The following is a 19,950-nucleotide window of genomic DNA, read 5'->3' as shown; positions in this document are numbered from 1 at the left end:
ACACATTCCACGATGAAACAAACTCACTCAGAAGGACAATGCAGATAGTGGAGTGCAGTTTATTACACCTGCGGGCCCAAGGCAGAGTCTCCTCTTAGCCAGCGACCCCAACCAGCATTTGTGAAAATCTTTTATACCCAATGTGTACGTGTCTGAACCCACCACTCCAAATTCCTTGAGACTTACATAAACCAAGGAAAATATAATCCCAATAACCCCATCATTCACATGCTATGTGCTCATGTGCTCAAACAAACAATTAGCCAATAATCATTGGCCAATAATCAATAAACCCAAGGTTACACTCCGATAGATACAGAAAAATGTATGGCCTGTCTGGAGGAAGGGGTGATAGTATATGTTTTCTCTTAGGCGATGAGTAACCTAGATACGATCTTCAAGGTTCCCTTGCCTAGAGGAGGTCTTATCCTTCTGTTGTTGTTTTCGTACGCACTAAACACAGAGTTCAGAGTCCGTTGGAAAGGTGGCCGAGCATGATCAGCATGAACAGGCCTACGATGGAGTCCAGGCCCTATGAATTCCTTCTTCACAGTGACCTTTCGCTGAATGAAATCCCACACCCCACTCAGGCCTGTGAGAAGGAAATATGCTTTCTCCACTCTTCCTTAGTCTGATTCTACCTCCCTCTATTTTGTAGACACCAAGTTAAGTTTCTCTTATCTTCCACTTGGTCAGCGTAAGGGGTTATCGTATCTTCTTCCCATGGTCCATACTTTTATACTCTTTCCTCCGGCCCTGCTTTCTAGACTATCCATCGCAGTGGACAGAGCAAACCCTTTCAAGCACAGTGCAGCTGTGGAAGGGGATTTCAGGATGCAAACGGAGCAGTTATAGACGGGGGACATATGACATGTTTTAGACATTGGTCAGCAAAGCAAGGCTCAAACACGAATCACTGCAGGTATTCCATGATGTCGTTCTGCTTTTTAATCCAAAGAGCCTCCTTTTTGTAGATTTGCGGGCTTTGTCTTAGTCTGTCATGCTTTCTTTCTCCATCATACAGCCATTGTCTTAGTTCTCTCCTCCTTTTAACCCGAGAGAAAGAAAATTCTATCTTGAGTGGCCCTCAAGTCCATCTCTTTTGGTCTTGCCTATAGCTCTGCAGCCTGCTTTCTCACAGAATTGGGGCAGAATCTGTACTTCTGCCTTTGACCATAAGTGCATTTTTTCCACCTGATGCTGTGCTGGGGTTCATTCCTCCCCAACAATACAGTCTGTGCCCTGCATTTACGCTTTTTCCCCAACATCATAAAGTTGTCCTAGGTAACTCGGTGGTCTCCTTTACTACATTACTACATTTAAAATACTCAAGGCCCTTTGTATACATTGTAATACGCAAGCCTTAAGAAAGGGATACCTTTTGAAAGAGAGTAGCTTATTTACTCCCGTATTTTAGTCCAGTTTTTGTTGTTGTTTAGTCGCTAAGTCGTGTCCATCTCTTGTGACCCCGTGACCTGTAGCCCATCAGGCTCCTCTGTCCGTGGCATTTCACAGGCAAGAATACTGGAGTGGGTCGCTGTTTTCTTCAGTTTTAGTGCAACACCAAGCATCTAATCCATGCTTAATCTATTGAGGAGCTGAATGGATTTCGAGTTTTACTCTCCAGGTATACATATCACAAAAATTAAGACATTCAATTTAGCTCTTTCTCCTTGTCTAGCTCCTAATTTCATTTATTGAAAGAGTTGTCAGAGTTACTTCTTGCCTCTAATTTGAAAGTCTCTGATTATATTTAAGGTATATTTTTAGTCTTAACATCAACAGAAATTAGATTTTATCTTTTTATGTCTCTCTTGTTAAACTAGAGAATAAGCCTAACTATATGAAGCTGGAATTTGTACATAATTTAGTTATACGTTTTGATAAGCATTTCTCAGTCTTTGAAGCTAGCCTCTCTCTCATAGTAATTCTGCTGATGCACAAAAGATTGTTCTCCGACAGCTTTTACCTGGCCTGCCGATGCTTTATTGACCAGGTGGGCTGCTGCAGTCTCTGTTGCTGTTTAGTCGCTAAGTCATGTCCGACTGTTTTCCGACCCCGCAGACTGTAGCCCACCAGGCTCCTCCGTCCATGGGATTCTCCAGGCGAGAATACTGGAGTGGGTTGCCATTGCCTTCTCCAGGGGATCTTCTTGGCCCAGAGATCGAACTCGCATCTCCTTCATTGGCAGGAGAGTTCTTTACCATGAGCCGCCAAGGAAGCCCTACAATGTATATATACCTGTCCTCTAACAAGTTTCTGAGGCTTTATCAAGATAAAGTTTGAAAAAAAAAAAAAGAAAAGCTTAATCAACTGACATGAATGCGAGCAAATTGCATGTTTTCAATAAAGAGTTAACTTTTTTACAAATGCACACAGATATGCATTTGTAAACCACGGGATGGTAACACCATTTGTGCCATTGCTTACTTCATTTTACAGAAGAAGCAAGTTCAAGGAGGTCATGGGGTTGGGAGGAGAAAAGGCCGCCTGTCACCACCCTTGTTCTTTGCTTTTTACCAAGATTTGATTTCCCAAGCTTTTCCTCCCTAGAAAACCTGTTATCTGATCTGCCTGCCCCTCAGCCTTCTTCCTGCCCTGAAAAACTGTCATTTTGAAAGATATTATGTACCAAATGGCATCGAGCAGATAAACTCTTTTACTGTATTTTGGGTAATCATTGAAGAAGGAAATAGCAATCCACTCCAGTACCTTTGCCTGGAAAATCCCATGGACAGAGGAGCTTGGTAGGCTGCAGTCCATGGGGTTGCAAAGAGTCGGACACGACTGAGCAACTCCACTTGGGTAATCAAAAACCAAGAGTTGCAAATAGACTTTGTGATCCACATGATGTGATTTCTGTGAAGATGGGCTTTGGGGGAGGAGATGGACACATTACATAAAGCTTTAGGGAACGGTGAAAATGGTTTACTGGTGGGCACTAACCTTCCTGGAGCCGTAAAGGTCTGAGGAGCCCTAAGAGTAGTGAAGGCCACAGGTACTGAACCACCACTCTTTGACCTGCTGCCTTGTGATTCAAAATCTAACAGTGGAGGACGGAAAAGAGTCCCTGGGTTTCAGAGTGAGCACGCTGAACTGATGCCTTCGGGATTTTTGCTTTTTCCACATAGATTGAATATGAAAGGAAAAAGAAAGAAGATGGAAAACGAGCCCGAGCTGATAAACAACACGTTTTGGACATGCTGTTTTCAGCTTTTGAGAAGCATCAGTATTATAACCTGAAGGACTTGGTGGACATCACAAAACAACCTGTGGTATGTATATGCTCACACTGATCCTCTAAGTGGGTTTAAATCGGCTTCATTAACACGGCTTTACTGAAGAGAAGCATATTGTGAATTAGTATGTTCGCTTGCACCTATGCTGGTGGCAGGTTTAGTTCCAGCATGGAAAAGATGCCTCCGCATAATCTTCCTTCCTTTCTTCCCCTCTCTTCCTTTCTCTCTGCTTCTTTTTTTAATCTCAGCTTCACTGTTTGAATTTTAAATACCTTTAGCATCAGCAGTTCGTATGGAGACGAGGCGGATTGGTCCTCCTTTTGACTGACCCTTGGCGTTAAGCCTGAAGTCTCTTTGATTGCAGCATTTCTACTCTTTCGTTTGTTCTTCTGCCTCCCTCTAGAAAAGCTCAACTTTAAGAGTCACTGTTTTTTCACAGTGAGTGTGTATCCCTGTCTCGTGAACGGTTCTCTGTGGATTTTTTTAAAAATCATCTAGCACTAACATTAGGTCCTTTCAAACTTGAGCTGTAGAGCCTCACAGTGCTTGTTGAGATTATACTTGGGTTGGCCTAGTCTCCATTTTCAAGGAAATTTTTAATAAGTTGATGTTTTAGAAAAGTTTTGTTCTCTAAATAATCGTTTTTTAATCGCTTCTCCAGACGTTTGTATTAATACCTATCTGCAAATAATCTGTGTTTCTAATCCATTTAAAATGCTGGAAACAAGGAAGGAATTGAAGCCCTTTCTCTAGTCTTTGGGTCACGTTTCCTTCCATTTAGCTTTCTCACACCTAAGCTTAGCAAAGTGTCAGACTGAATTATAGCAGTATTTTACTTATAGGTTTTTAAAAATTAGGTGGAAACCCCTTTATTTTTGTCCTCTTACCCAGTTTTCCTTTATCATTTTATCCACCTTGACAGGATACCCAAGAATATGTTAATTCTAACTGCTCCATTTATTTGCTTCAGCATATGTAACAAGATAACCGGTTTTGTGAAATATTTTGACATAAATGGCTCCATGGTTTGTTTGTTTTTTTTAATGTATTCAAAGCTTCAGGAAATTATTTCTGAAACTTCAGTATTGATGGTGCAGTTTCCCACTTCTGTAGAGATTTCTTTTCTGTTACACTTCATCCTTTCACTATTTCATTAAGAAAGAAATTAGAATTCCAAAAGACCTAAATACTTTTCTTTAACCAAAGAGAAGGAAAGTGCTCATGCTGGCAGTATTATCAACTCATCTTAATGACTTCACTCCCTTCAGCATCAAAGCCTTAGAAACAGCATTCCAAGCTAGATTAAAAAATTTGAAATAGAATAATTCATAAGCTAAACTCCATTTCTTCTGCTTTTAATGAAGTTTATCTTTGTATTTTTATATATACATGAAAAGGCTATTCCAGATATTCTGGATGCAAATGACATAGTCTCATAGAATAAAACACACATACACAGTTAGATGTGGGAAAATAAGTGTTTGTAGAGGGACATTCAGATAAGTACTAAGGAAAGCTCTTTCTTTGCCTTCACAGGGAATGACATAATGTTTTTAAAGTTTATTCATTTTGCAGCAGAGAAAAAGAATAACTAGCTTTCTCTCCGTCTTGGCTGTTCAGATACTTTTTTATGTGGTGGAACTCAATGACTCTCTTAACAGAACCTCTTAATTCATGGTCAGTAGGCTTAGGAGATCCAGCAACCCCCTGAATATGTACAGAAATGTGTGGATTTTTCTGGGGAGCAGGTTTGTAGTTTATGTCAGATTCTCAGAGAGCCTGGGAACCTCAAAGAGTTTGAGAACCACTGATCTAGAAACTGAATTATTTTATAATAGTTTTATTATTTAGGGACTAAATTGCCTCTAAAGCATTAAGTTTTTGAAGGCAGGTTTGTATATTATTCACATCCCTAAATATTCATACATTCCACAACACAAACATAGTAGCAATCCAGTAAATATTAGATAAATTGATTTAAGGATAAGGAGACGGTGACTTCCTTTACCTTTTAGGACCAGCGTATTTTCCTCAGGTGGATTTTGACAGACCTCCTGTTGTCTGTGGCAGGAGCGGGGTACAAAGAGCTGTCTCAGTAAAGCATAGAGTGCCGGAGCTGCAGTTACGCTCGTGTAGAGGATAGGACTGGACTTGGTCACCATGGGCTCTGGTCCTGCCATTTACCTCAGTGGGATCTGGAGAAGTCACGTCCGTCGCTGAAACTGAGGGAGCTGGGCTGGATAATCATCGTGACCCCTCCCAGCACTCCATCTATGGTTCTCTCCCTTTCCTGTTCCATCTCCTCCTCTCCATCTCCCACTCACATTCGAACCAAGCTGGCAAGGCCCATTGACCTAGAAAGTGGCTAGAGCCCAGCTCTCCTCCGTGTAGGTAATTCTCCCTTTTAAAAGGGTCACAGGACATAAGTCAGTCTGTACTAATGGGCTTCAGTACACCCTTATTAATTTGATTTTAGTCTGAGCAGTACCAGGAGAATGAAGGAACCCAGTGTTAGCATGAAAGTCAGTGATCCAGGAAGAAGACTTCCTGATGGAAAGAGCACAGGACTGGGAGTAATAGGACCTCAGTTCACGTCCCAGTCCTGCCATTTAGCCAAATAGTCCCAGGTACTTGAATGCATTTAATGTTTTAATACGTTATATAATTGTAATATTTAATTTACTTGATATATGACATTCTTAATATAAAATTTACTAATATATTCAAGTTAAATGTGTATAATATTATACTTTGTAAATTTGTCTTAAAAATACCTAGTTTATAGGTTCCTTGTAATAATTTTAATGTTTATGAAAGTTGCATTTGTCAACAGCAAAGTATTTTGCTAATATTTATTCTTAGTATTATTAAACACATTTTTGAGCCCTGTGTAAAATGGAAGAAAAGAGGTCTTCTTAGTGTTGATGAGTTCTTTAGCCAGTGCATTTAATGACATGCTCTGGTTTTCTGATGGCCCCCAGCGCCTCTCTTGATACCAGGTTTCTGACCATGATGTGCTCATTTTAACAGTCCTCTTTGTTATTAGCACCACTACTATATTCTTAAGTTACCATCTGCTTTCTGATCTTTAGGATGTCATTTTTGACATTCTGAGTGAATCTGAAGCGTTTTCTTGTTTTTCCAGTTCCTTCCCTTCTATAGTCTTCTTCCTAAAAACCTTCACTCCTGCAAGCGAAATTACTGATTAGAGAAACTGCCCTTAAGGGCCAGCCTGTATCCTTTATTCACCAGTGTGTGACTTGCATAAGCAATCAGAGAGTTAAAGTTACTCATTAAGGACAAATAAGCCAATTTTAAAAGGCCAGGCTCTGGTAACTGATAAAAAAAGAGTCAGAAACACAGCATCCATTTAAAGGAGTGTTTTCATGCATTTTAAATTTTGACTTTAGCCCCCTGCCCCAAGTAAAATATCAGAGGAAGCCTATTATTTCTCTGTTGATAGTCTTTGCTCTTTTACCTTAAATGTGTTATGTCAAGTCTTTCTTCATATTTTATTGTATCTGTAAAATTGTAGCATAGCAGCATTTCCTTCAGGAATTCAAGCCATTTGAAGCTTTATGTAGTTGTTCCCTTTGAAATCCCAGACTGCCAAGACCGCTGTGAGCCCAAGCACCCTGTTCTCCAGCACAGCACCCCTTTCCCAGGGTTTCTTCAGACATCCATTTCTGTTTAAAGTGTCATCAGCAATCAGCTCTAATTGTAACTGAACCTCTTCATTTCCTTGTGCTCTGTGTCCATTTGATTTCAGGTCAAGATTCAGGGAACTTTAATTATTGATGATCCCTTGTAAATCAGCAGTCCCCAATCACGTCGACCCAGTGGACCATTTGCCTTTTAATTCAGAGTGTGTAATTGAACAATTTGCATGCTTTTATAAAGTAAGTTCATATCAACAAGAAAAATGAGGCAAAGATTGGCATGGCTTTGATTTTGAAGCAGCTTGGTACCCATGAGCTTAAGTTGCCCAGCACTAAATAATGCTCAACAGGCCGTTGCTCGTTTGCCCAGAATAGGCTTTTGATAAAGCCAGTGCAGCAATAAGGTAATGTTAACCTGATCCTCAGAGCTTGTTTCCAGACAGGCCTGAATAGAAATAAGTGGAATTTGGCATCAGTAAGATAAAAGAAGGTAATGTTTTTTAAAGAGAAAAAGTGGCTAAAGAATTTGGTATACTTAGCATTTCTCCTGTCAAAAGGTTAAAGTTTATTTACAAGCATATGTTCTTATAGACCTGTCAGTTGGCTGGGACTTGTTCAGCTGCAAGAAAGGAAAACTGAGCTCAAACTAGCTTAAGCAAAAATACAATGTATTGGCTCCTGTAGCTGAGAAGTTCAGGAATGCATCTTGCTTTAGACATGGCTGGATCCAGCTACTAATACTGTTTAGTTAGCCTGGTTCCTCCCCATCCCTCCCTATCTCTCCTCATCGTTATGCCTTACCTGGGTGTTGTCTTTCTGCTCGGGCAGGATCTAACCATGTGGTAGACAAAGTGGCCTCCTGCAGCACTTCACAGCTAGCAGCCTCGAAGCATACAGAGAATGTCTGCCCTGACTATTCCAGCAGAAGCTGAGGGAAGATCTTAACTGCCCCACCAGGGGTTGGATGTTCATCCCTGAGCCAAGAGGGTGGGGCGGGACCACCCATCGGCCAGGCCCAGTGCCTCCCGCACCCTTGTGCCACGCTGCTTGGTAGAGAGACAGCACCGCTGAGCCGAGTCAGTCGCTGTTACCTCAGATTCAGTCTGTAGAGAACAGAGCTCTTGATTTCTACACCCCTCCAGCCCCGACCCCCCAGACTGCCCCACTGCTGTAACCCCACCATGCCCCAAGTTGCTCAAGCCAGACGGGCACTCCTCTTTTCTCTTCATGATGTCTGTGTCACACGGTATGATGCACACATATCACACCTCTCTGGCTCAGAATCGTAAGAGGTGAAAGTGACCTTAGAGACAGTTCAGTCATAGTCCCAGAGGAGGAGTCGCCTAGTGGCCTGAGCCCAGTCTTACTGCATTGCCTCTTCTGTTCAGACACGTGTGCATATCCGAAGACAAACTCAAAAAATGCTTCTCTGACAATGGGAACCCCTTTTTAATGACAGGAGGGGGGAGCTAATTTCCCTCTGAGACTGCTTTGAAATTTTCTGTATTATTAAGAATCATCTCATTAAGCCATATACATGGAAAATGGAATCTAAGCTTTATGCTAGCTCATTCAGTTCCTGACCCAAGTAAAAACAGGGCATTTTTTTCCCCCTCAGAAGCCAACACAACATTGTAAAGCAATTGTCCTCCAATTAAAAAAAAAATAACCTGTGTTTTTTGAAGTTCCGTGTTTAAAATTCATTCCCAAATGAACTGCTGAATAAGTGTTTTTATTATATGTCTTGTTCTGACATAGGCTTTTCCTTTTTTACGTGATTCCTTTTCTCTTTTTTCCCCCCGAATCTTTATCATTTCCTTTCTATTCACATATTTCCTTTCAGTTCGCTCTTCGTTTTTTCTATAACTGGAAGTTTTTAATTTCAAATGGTATAACCGAAACTAAAAAGACTACCAGTTGCCCAGCAAAGCATATTAACTAGTGACAGCCCTTTGTGAGACTTCCATTTTAAAAAATAATTATTTGCAGCAGCTGGTTAATTCAGTTGGTTAGAGTGTAGTGCTAAAAAGTAATTATTTGCTATCTTGTTAATTTGAGCCTTACTTAAAAGTTTTAGAGTATGAAATGTCCTATTAAAATAAATTATTAACTATGTTGAATATAAATGGATAAAATTTAAATGCATTTATAAAATTTTAATGCTTTCCTTACGAAGAGAAGGTTCTAATAACTAATAGATTTGCTACCAAGTTTGTTATGATATGGTAATAGATTTGCTACCAAGTTTATTATGATATGGTAATTTTCTCTTTTAATTTGTCCTATGATTTGTCTCAGCCTGTTTATTTTATTTTATTTTTTTACCTAATTCTGAATGAGGTAAAATTGGGGGCGTCAATTTGTTAATATAACCAATCAAGTCATCATTTTATATGAAATACTACATAGGTAAAAGCAGTATCTGACATAGGCTCCCAGTAAGCAAAAGTGGGCATTATCTACATACAAAATTTAGAGTTTTTAATTAAGCAGTAGGCCGTACAGTTTGTATTTATTCTGGAAGTGTCATTACCCATAAAATCTCCTTCTCTACGTTTCCGGTCCCATTTGATTTTAAAGTGAAATGAATAAAGGTAAGAGGTAAAAAATGAATGTTTAAGCTCATTAGCTGCCTCCTCCCGGTTGCCTTACCCTAAAGCGAGTCCCTGAAGCAGACTGGAAGGCCAGGCTTGTCTCAGGCTTGCCGTCTTGTGGGAATTATCTTGGGGAGGAAGTCGTTTTCTGTGTGTTGGTCTCTACCTGAGAGAAGGCATTACCCTGTGGGCTTAGATAAGTGTCTGAAGCTCCCTGCTCTCTCTGGCTCATCAGGGGATTTGATCCCAGAGGATACACCTGTCGGCAGAAAACCTTACGGTGCCTGCCTGGCTGGCCATCTTCAATTCTGCTTTGTAACAGAAAGCGTTCCTTCTAGAATGTGCCAAGACGGATATTCTAATTCCATCATATTTTCCAGTCCATATGGACTGATCCAAAGAGCTTGCCACTATTAATTGGAAATTTTACTTTACCCATGGCAATTTGGTAATAAAAAATGGTGTTATCTTAATTTGTTGTCAGCTAGAGAGGTCTTTTTTTTCTCATCAACTTAAAACCTTGTTTTTCAATACAGTTGTATTTTTTTTAAGTTACAGTTAAGTGGATTTTCATATATTCATATAGTTGTACAACTACTGCCACAACCAATTTTAGAGCGTTTTACTCACCCCTCAAACTCTGGACCTGTTAACAATTACTCCTGTGCACCCACCCCTCTCCCCAGCCCTAGCAAACCGCTGACCTCCTCTGCGTCTCTAAAGATTTGCCTGTTCTGGACATTTTCATACGAATGGGATCATATGACATGTGGTCTCTTATGACTGACTTCTCTGATTTAGGCATAATGTTTCCTCAGGTTTCATCCATGTTGTATCATGTGTCAGTGTTTCCTTCTTTTTTTGCCAGATATGTACCGTTATGAGTATACAGCAATTTGTTTATCCATTCACCATAGATAGTTGTTTCCTCTTTTTGGCTACTATAATAAGGCTGATATGAGCATTATGTACAACTTACTGTGTGAACATATTTTTATTTCCCTTGAGAGCTGAACTGCTGGGTCACTTGGTAGGTCCGTTTAACTGAGAAACTGCCCGATTGTCATCAGTCCTTTTTTAATCCTTAGGCAGCAAGAGCTTTTGTATACTGTTGCGTTAGAGTAAAACTCTACTGTCTATTCCATACATTTTAAGGGCGAATAATGCCTCATCATCGAGAATGCTCGCTAATTTTCTAAAGATTGTCTGTGGTAAAATAAATACCTGAAGACTCTCTTGCTTGCCATTTAATTTTCTAGCAGTGTTTTCAGATGGACTAATAATGACTATGTCAGTTGATATCTTCTTATTCTTTGTACAGTCTAAACTACATGTCAGTCAGTAACCAACACAACATTGTAAAGCAATTTTCCTCCAATTAAAAAATAAAAATAGCTAAACTGCTCATCACACCAAATGCACTAGTAGTTAGTTTCTGTAGTTCTAAATGCAAGAATTCATGTTTATATTTCCGTAGGAACTTTTTTCATCTTTATCTAGTTTTGAATATCTTTTGATTGTATTTTTCTAATTAACATTTTTAACATTAACTATATGTATATATGTTTGTTTCTCCCCCAGTTGGTAGCCATAATATCCGAGCCTTGGAATACTTTGCAGTATTCCAAGGTTAACTTATGTTTAGCATACAAATAAACTAATACAATTTAGAAAGCATATCTTTAAACATAGTTAAAATTCAAAGTTTTGGCCCAAAGGAAGTAAACTATCTGAAATATGTAAGCATGTGAGTCACTTGCCACCACTGGACAGATGAAGTGTTACTGAAAGTAAGATGATTTACCAGCATATAGATGTTAATGCAGCAATAAATTTCCTTTTTTAGAGTTTGGATTAAGGAGGGAGGGCTGTGGAGTGGGTAAGGTTTATGGCTTGACCATTTCATTACCCATCATCTCTGTACTCCTTAGAATTTTTACAAAGGGAGGAATGCAGCCTGTGGGACCCTGAGAGGAAGACAGAACAGAGACTAGTGTAAAAACAGAGGTAAAGCCAGCAGGAAAAGGGGAGAAAAACGCTGAGATGGCCCAGGTGCCAGAGATGCCCTCAGCACCGTCTTCCCTCCCCCTTTCAGGGTTCTCTCTAAAGGAGAGAAAACATAGGTTGCCGTTGTTCACAGCTTATGCATAATATGTAGTTTGTTTAATTTCTTTTAATGAAAGAACGTTGTGCCTTGGAGCCACTAACATCTTCATCAGTAAGTCCTCTGTTCTGTCAACCTTGCTTACAGGAGTCACAGTCAATCATACAAAAATCACATAAATATGAAGTGATACTTTGAAATGATCACAGAACTGATCATGGATGCCCTTGCCACTGGGTCAGTTTATAAAAAGCGTATAAGCAGTTTCCCTTTGGTGACTGTGTTAACCAGTGCCATCTTTTGGTATAGATTTATGTAATACACATTCACTCCAGCCTTTGGGGACTGTTTTGTGATGAGAAGTCTAGTCTTTATCTTACCTAAAAGCATTATTATGTCATGATCAGCTCTCTGTCAAAGATATATGTTTTAATCAACTTTTAGGAATCAGGTATAGTTAATTCATTATTAACTGTGGTAATGCTTAACACTAAATTTTATGATGAAATGAAACAGATAAATCCTCCATTTGCAGTAGAGGAAAAGATGATATGAAAAATGGCAGGAATGGAAGGTGATAAGGAGAGTGAAGAAGAGAAGCTGAAATAGGCTACCGTGACTAGGTTTGTGCCTTGTGACTAGGTTTGTCTTGATCTTGGGGGAGAAATCAGGAATTTGATGTGTGAATTTCCAGCCTTCTGGCCGCCACAGTTTCGTCTTGATCCACAAATGCATAGCACATCCTACTCAGTAGACTTCTGGGCTCCAGTTTGTGCCTTGCCTTCCCTTGCAAGGAGGCTGTAATGTTCTCTCCCTTTTTTCTCTGCATTCAGACTTGCTGTAAATACGCCCCCACACATTCTCTTTTATGAAGACTTGCTGGACTTGAGCCAGTTTATTATTTCAGCTCTTGTTCCGCCAAACTGCCCCTAGTAGGTAATGAGAAATCTTTCCAATCCTATGTGACATAAAGGTGATCTTCTCAGTTCTAGAATCCTTTGTTTAAAATACAAGTGGTTAGGCAAAAGATTAAATTGCAGAATCAGTGTTTAGGACTATTTAACGGTAAGAGGAGAACTAGTCCCCCTTGGTCTCTGCACAGAGTTGCTGTTTAGTTCAAATGATCAAATGTCCATCCTCGAAAAACCTAGCGTCTTGGCTCCGGCCCCTCTCCAGTGCTCCCATGATGTCCTACATGTGTGCCCTTGTTCCTGAGCTTCTGTTTTACTTTATGGTTGCCTGCTTACATGCCCTTGCTTCCCCCATACACACCCTGATCTTAAACTGTGAACTCTATGAGGATGAAAACGGACTGTGTGCCACTCAACCTCAGATAAATCTAAGTGTGAAGATACGCATTTTTTTTAAAAGGGAAGTCCGATTTTTTTAAAAGGGACGTCCAATTACCAATTAATCGTCAGTGCTGCTAAAACCTTTAAAAATTTCCACCCCAGTTGGCTTTGTCTCAATAATGTTTTAACACCACAATATAGATGTTAGTAGTAAGTTCAGATTCAGGTAATACAGTTTTACCAATTTTTATTTCTCAAACAGGCGATTGCTCTATATGGTAGTGAGACGAGAAAGGAAAGCAGCTAGAGCTAGCGGAGTTTATTCCCTTGGGCCTTCTAAGTGATCTCCCCCCAACAACCACCACCCCGCTGCAAGAGCCAAACCCTCCTCGCCCCTCTCTTAACTCTGAAGCATACCCGATTCATTCAGCGTTCGTGTGCCCCGTGCCTCTGACATGCAGTCAGGCCCTGCGGTGGCTGCACAGGGTTTGATGGGAGAGACAGACATGCACACAGAGAGCTCTGATGCGGTGAGGGCTCTCCCTGGAAGTTCACACAGCGTGAAGTGTAGATCTGAGAGGTGGGACCGTTGGAGAAGGTTCCTCCGAGAAAATGACATTTGCAGCAAGTCTAAAAGAATGAAGAATTCTGATCTGAAGGAAGGGGATAAGCCTTAACAGGGAAAGCAAAGGGCAGGGAACAAGAGCAAGCGGACACAGAAATGGCCAGTGCCTGGCCAAGGAGGTGTTAGAGGAGGAGGCCAAAGGGAAAAGACAGACCTGGGTGGATGCCTGCACCAGAGTTTGGCATTTAACCTGGAGACCAAAGGGGAAGTCAGAGAACATTTTAAAACAGAGGAATGACATAAACTCACTGCTCTTTACCTGTGTCCTTCCTTCCAGGATTTTCTGACCTTGTTTTTCTCTATGGTCACTACTACTTTCTCTGCTAATGCTTTGTGCCAAGTTAATTCAGCTGGTTCTAGTAGGGTGGTCTTAGGTTTGGGATTTGGAACATTGCCTAACTTCCAAAGTTTGCCCCTTCTCCCACCCCAGAAAAGGGTTCTGTACCATGACCCTAATCCCATCTTGTTAACTGACAAATTAATGGACCCCTGACTATGTCTTGGCATTCTTATTGTTAAAAAAAAAAAAGAGAGAGAGAATGGCATCTTTATATTAAAAAAAATACTCCTTAACTTTATTATACTAATGCAATAAAATGAGAGTGAAGGTAACTGAATTTGTACACTGAAGACACTCAGTATTTTGTGTTTAGCCTCTCTAGGCTTTTCATCTTCTGTATCCAGGTTATGTACACGGGCATGGTAGGCTTGAGGATGAGACAGTGTCTGTCTGGCAGCCACAGTGCTCCTGGCTCCTGCTCTCTTCATTTTTGAGGCTTGCACTGTGTCCCCAGTTGTATGATTGTTTGCACCCAGGGTCTAGCCATTCTCGCAATAAACCGTTCTTTGGAATGTTACAAAGAAATCATTCATGGCACCCAAACTGAAAACCGAAGGCCATCCCGTCATTTTCCATTTATGAATCCTGTTTAACTAGAAAGTCATTTATGAACAGTGTCCCATGTTTTCTATGCAATCTGAAGTAGCAGATGGCAGGCGTGCATATTACCTGCTTGTCTGAAGCCTACTTCAGTAACTCGCTGACTCATTTACACGGGTCCCTCCTTGGAGCCAGCTACAGAAGGCGTGGGAGGCAGGCAGGCAGGCAGGCAGGCCGGCCGGCCTCCTCCTGGGGAAACCCAGGCCTCCGCCGATTCATTGCTGCCCCCTGCTGGGGTGGGGAAGCCGCTCAAGCGAGAGCTGAGCCGTCCGGGCCATTTGAGAGACCTGTATGTAGTTCCAGTGCTAACCAGGGACCCCTAAATAAAAGTTGAGACTGTAAAGCAGTACACCCATCAGTGTAAGGTGGTGTTCGGTGGTGTCGGCTAACACACGCTCTCCAGCAGCAAGTGAGGGTCAGAAAACTAAATAACACTGCAAGGACCCCAAGATCCCAGAGCATTAGAGCCAGAAGCTTTTGAGCAGTTGCTGTGGACTTTAGTTCAGTCAGTCTCCAGGGGGCTTGTGAATTGGAGTTTCCCATGCCTGGCGCCAGAGGTTTAATTGACTCGCCCTGCAGTGGGGTTTAGTTCACAGGCCCCCATGAAGTTCTGGTGCAGGTAATCTAGCATCACACTTGAGAAAGGCACCACCTTCAACACTATCAAGCCGTTATCCGCCACTTTAAAAATTAGTGCCTCGTTCCCATGAATTAAAAAATTTACATCCTATTACATCTTCCATCAATGGGATGAGTCACTGTAATGTACCTGTAACTGGTTCTGTGAAGCATACACACAAAAATTCTTGTTTGGCTCATTGGTTGTATAGTGGGTGGGGTGGGGGGTGGGGAATTCATTTTAAACATTTGACTTTTCTCTCTTCCCCAGGAAGGAAGTACGGTAATTTGTATTGGTTTATAGTGAAATGCTTTTTCACCTTGGGCATTGGCAAGCAAAGATGGGGTTTGGTACTGCATTTTTCATAGCCATCATTTTCATGCCTCTAGTGATCATTTGGGTAATACCTGAATTTTCAGGTGCCTGAAATACCATGATCCAGAGTTCTGACCTCCATCATTTCTTACCCCTATCCTTTGGTGGACCCAAGCCCAGGAAAACTGCAACCCTCAGGGTTTTTAACATACCTTATTCTCCCTTCCTCTGTCTAGGCAACCTTGGCCATGTGATACAAACAATATTAAACATACATAACAACTTACCTTATTATACAAGAAAAGCAAGTGGCCCAATAGCAAATTTGAGAACTCACCTTAGAACTGAGAATTCTGGGTGTCTGTCATGTGCTTGCTTCATAAAAAAATAACATATGCTCCTGCTTCTAAAATGACTGTTTCCTATCCAAGAATAACTCTGTCTGACTGTGAACTCAGTGATACCACAGAACTCGGGGGCTCATTACACTTGGTATACTTGTAAATTAAGTACCAGCAAATGTATTTCCTTCTAAACTCTCTTTCCTTCTTTTTTTTTTTTTAAGCTCTCAAGGCTGCTGGCATTCAGGACTTCTAAGCCCTTTAATGCAAATAATCATATTTAGTGCAGTTATCATGTATTGTATGCAGATAATCAAAAAGGCAGTTTATTGAAATTCATTATAGAGAAATCTAATGGGGCTTTCAGAATCATAATTTTTGTTACTTGTAAATGTAGTTTGGTGTATCATTTTATTTTATATTTTTGTTTCCTGCTTTCTTTATCTCATCTGTCAAGTTTATTTTGGTTCTGTTTTTCAGTCATACCTGAAGGACATCTTAAAGGAAATTGGTGTTCAAAATGTCAAAGGGATCCACAAAAACACATGGGAACTGAAGCCAGAATACAGACATTATCAAGTAGAAGAAAAAAGTGATTAAGAAGATTGGAAGCCCGCCTAACAGAACTAAAGGATGATGAGCTGAGCAGACAGCCTTGATGTGTGAATCCTTGAGCACTATCTATTATAGGGGGGAAATGACTGGTACTTTAATTTCTCTAGGTAAATTTTTTAAACAATAATTCTTGTAAAGTTGCTTAAATGATTTTTGAGGAAAAAGAACACCTTTATTTATATACTTGTATTAAACCAGATTATTCATGATGGGGTGGGGAGTTGAAAGGTTTTTCTTTTTAAATATTAACTTTCAAATGTAAAATTAGGAAATGTTTTCTAAATGAGGACTCCCCATCTTTGCGTGAAGAGTTGAAGTGATATAGATCCAAAGTGATTGGCACAGCAGGAAAAAAAAGTAGGCAACTCCAGAAATTCTGAAAAGGAACTAAAGAAAAGTTCCTTCTTCTGAAATTGTCACAGAGCAAGGCTGTCCTTTTTTTTTTTTTTTTTTTTAACAGGTGGTTGTGTTTCATCTTTGCACATATTAATGAAAGTATAGCATTTGGGTGTGTACTAAGCAGTTTGTTTTGTTTCTTTTTCAAGATAGCAGTTTTCATCATTAGCTTACTTTACCCTAGTTACAGTGACCTGAGAAGTGGAAAAAGTCGTGGGCAGTTGCTCTTTCTTTGCTCTCTTCTTCTTTTAAAATAATTAGAAATTAAATGCTTTTCCAATTCGGGGTATACATCCCCCATCGTAAGCTTCTCAAAGATGTTTACTGCACACTCAGCAAGCCTATATTGACTAGTGTGTGACAAAGGCTGTTTACCACCTAAAGGAGGGTTGTAGGGGTAAGGTTGATGTGTACAGACAAACAGGTTAATGTCAGCTCCTGGGGAATGAAAGTGTTTCTTTTGTCTTTCTTTTTAATTAGTTTTAAATAAAAACAATACCTGTCCATGGTATTACATAGCACAAAATGTTATATATTCAGTTCAGTTCAGTCGCTCAGTCATGTCCGATTCTTTGTGACCCCATGAATCGCAGCACACCAGGCCTCCCTGTCCATCACCAACTCCCTGAGTTCACTCAGACTCACGTCCATCGAGTCCATGATGCCATCCAGCCATCTCATCCTCTGTCGGCCGCTTCTCCTCCTGCCCGCAATCACTCCCAGCGTCAGAGTCTTTTCCAGTGAATCAACTCTTCGCATGAGGTGGCCAAAGTACTGGAGTTTCAGCTTCAGCATCATTCCCTCCAAAGAAATCCAGGGCTGATCTCCTTCAGAATGGACTGGTTGGATCTCCTTGTAGTCCGAGGGACTCTCAAGAGTCTTCTCCAACACCACAGTTCAAACGCATCAATTCTTCGGCACTCAGCCTTCTTCACAGTCCAACTCTCACATCCATACATGACCACTGGAAAAACCATCCAAAAGCATATCCATGAATAAGATCACCAAAATGAAAGAAGCTTTAGCAAACTAAACACAATTAAGAATTTATTTTTACTTGTTAATTTTGTCAGCTGTTTCAGTACGCTTACAACCAAGAAGCAGCAAATGCCAAAATTTTTTGTTATGTAATTAAAACAAATCCTGGAAATAATCTGTCTACTGAGATAAATATTTTCCTGTATTATTTGATTTTTTAGCAGCAGAATGCTGAAGCTGAGACCAGTGCGTTAGATTTTTTGCCCTGGGATTCCCAGTGAAATAAAACTAAGGAAGGTGGTCCCATCCCCTCTCCCACCTCCAGTTGTCTTTTCCTGCCTTACTGTGCTGCAGTAACCAAACATTGTATCTCCATTACCTTCCTTTTTTTTTTTAGGTGTGTGTTTGTTTTTGATGTGGGCCATTTTTAAAGTTTTTATTGAATTTGTTATAGTATAGCTTCTGTTTTATGTTTTGGTTTTTTGACTGCAAGGCATGTGGGATCTTAGGTCCCAAGTGAGGGATCAAACCCACACCCCCCGCATTGGAGATGTAACCACTGGACCACCAGGGCCATCCCTCCATTATCTTTCAACTCCCAGTTACTTAAGGCTCAGTGTAAGCAAGCCGATGGGTAATGATGTAGCATATGTGTATATAGCCGAGGGTTCTGGGCACCTGTTATTTGCTTTGTACAGAGGATATATCTTCCCCCAAACCTGTCTTTCCGGATGTATGACACCGCTCTGAAACAGACCTGTGTCTCCTCTACCCCGGCCTTTTGTTTTTGCGGTGGCAGCGCCTGCCAGAACTTGCTGCTGGAAGAGTTGCCAGGGCAACTTCATCTCATCTAAAGCTGTGCTTTGGTTATTTTCTGCCAACTTGGTTCTTAAGCTTGTTTTAGTTACCTTGTACCTTGTCACACTGACAGTATCTTATCTCTTAAATACTTACTATCTATTCGGTAGAATAGGTGGTAGACTGGTGCCATTCCTGATTAATTTTTTGAAACTGCTTTCCTATTTAGTACAAACATGCAGCTGTTGGTCAAGAAGGAGATTCTCTCTTCCACCTGGGCTCCCTTTTTCTATTATTTCAAGACTCTCTTGCTCTGATAAACATGGGTTTTGGCAGCCAAAAATCCTAAACCCTTACAACCACTGTGAGATGGCGAGAGAGGAAGGCTGATGAGGGGGATACACCTGGTAAGATGTCCCATCATAAGACAACAGGAAGGCCATATGTAATCAATGAGATTGTTAAACTCAACCAGTGCACACACCTTGGGGATATTTTAACTGACAGAATGTAGTAAGATTGTGGTTGCTTGGCATTGGAAAGATTTGAAATCACATGTTACCAGTAGCATCCAAAGTGATACATCTTTAAAAAGTAAACCAGTTTAGCTCTATGGAATCAGCAGCAGCTCTCCTGGATTTCAACAGAGGTGCAGTTGTTCCTGATGGTCTGTGATCACATTTTCTTTGAAGCCGTTTTCATCACCATTGGTACATATTAATGAAAATAAGAGGAAACAGTGCCTGGCAATGTATCAAATGCTCTAAAATACTCTCTCGTTTAAAGAATTAGCGCGGAGAAGTAGATAATGTCCATTTTATAGAACCGTTTCCTGCTCAACATATTATCATGAGTACCAGTCCCTCTTTAGGAGAATTCTGCCCTTTGGGGATAAAGTCAATGCTAGAGTATACCTTCGCAGAAGCCCATGAGTCTCCCCCACCTCCCCTCGTCTTACCTCCAAACCAGGAAAAAGGCGATCAAAGTGGCGACCAGTGGTCTTTGGCATCCCCTGCTTGAATCCAGACACCCAGCCCTTCCTGACCCACAGGACACGGTTACATTATCTCCTTTAAAGTCAGGCTCCTCTTGCTAACTGTTAATCCCTGTTACACTTCAAGTACCCACGTAGGGTGTGCAGCGTTGCAGTGGACTCCTCGAGCTCCATGCGCGTCCAGGATCAAGTGGAATGTGATGGGAATACACTAGCTATTGCACCAGCTGAAAGGTAGCTGCCTTTGTTCAGACTTCACTTGCTGAAAGCTTGCCTTTTGTCTCAGCGTATTGGCCATTTTCCCTGGCATTTGTGTGATGGTCCAAGAGGTGACAGGCCGAATATCTTTTTGGTTCAGTTTTCACTTTTGACAGTTCAGTGCATGCTTCTGAGCCTAATATCTTTTTCATAGTATGTAAGAGGAGGGATCAGAGATCACTT

General features: G+C 40.9%; 1 protein-coding gene across 1 annotated transcript in view; it reads left to right on the top strand.

The window, feature by feature from the left end:
- Positions 1 to 17,250, top strand: part of GTF2F2 (general transcription factor IIF subunit 2) — a 134,656-nt gene extending 117,406 nt beyond the window's left edge. The window contains exons 7-8 of the mRNA XM_005687430.3: positions 3,132 to 3,275; positions 16,209 to 17,250. Of these exons, the coding sequence (XP_005687487.1) occupies positions 3,132 to 3,275; positions 16,209 to 16,328 (264 nt within the window). The 3' untranslated portion in view covers positions 16,329 to 17,250. The remainder of the gene's footprint in view (positions 1 to 3,131; positions 3,276 to 16,208) is intronic.

Source organism: Capra hircus, chromosome 12, assembly GCF_001704415.2.
Source record: "Capra hircus breed San Clemente chromosome 12, ASM170441v1, whole genome shotgun sequence".
NCBI classification, from domain to species: domain Eukaryota; kingdom Metazoa; phylum Chordata; class Mammalia; order Artiodactyla; family Bovidae; genus Capra; species Capra hircus.
This window is presented reverse-complemented; position numbering and strand designations above follow the sequence as displayed.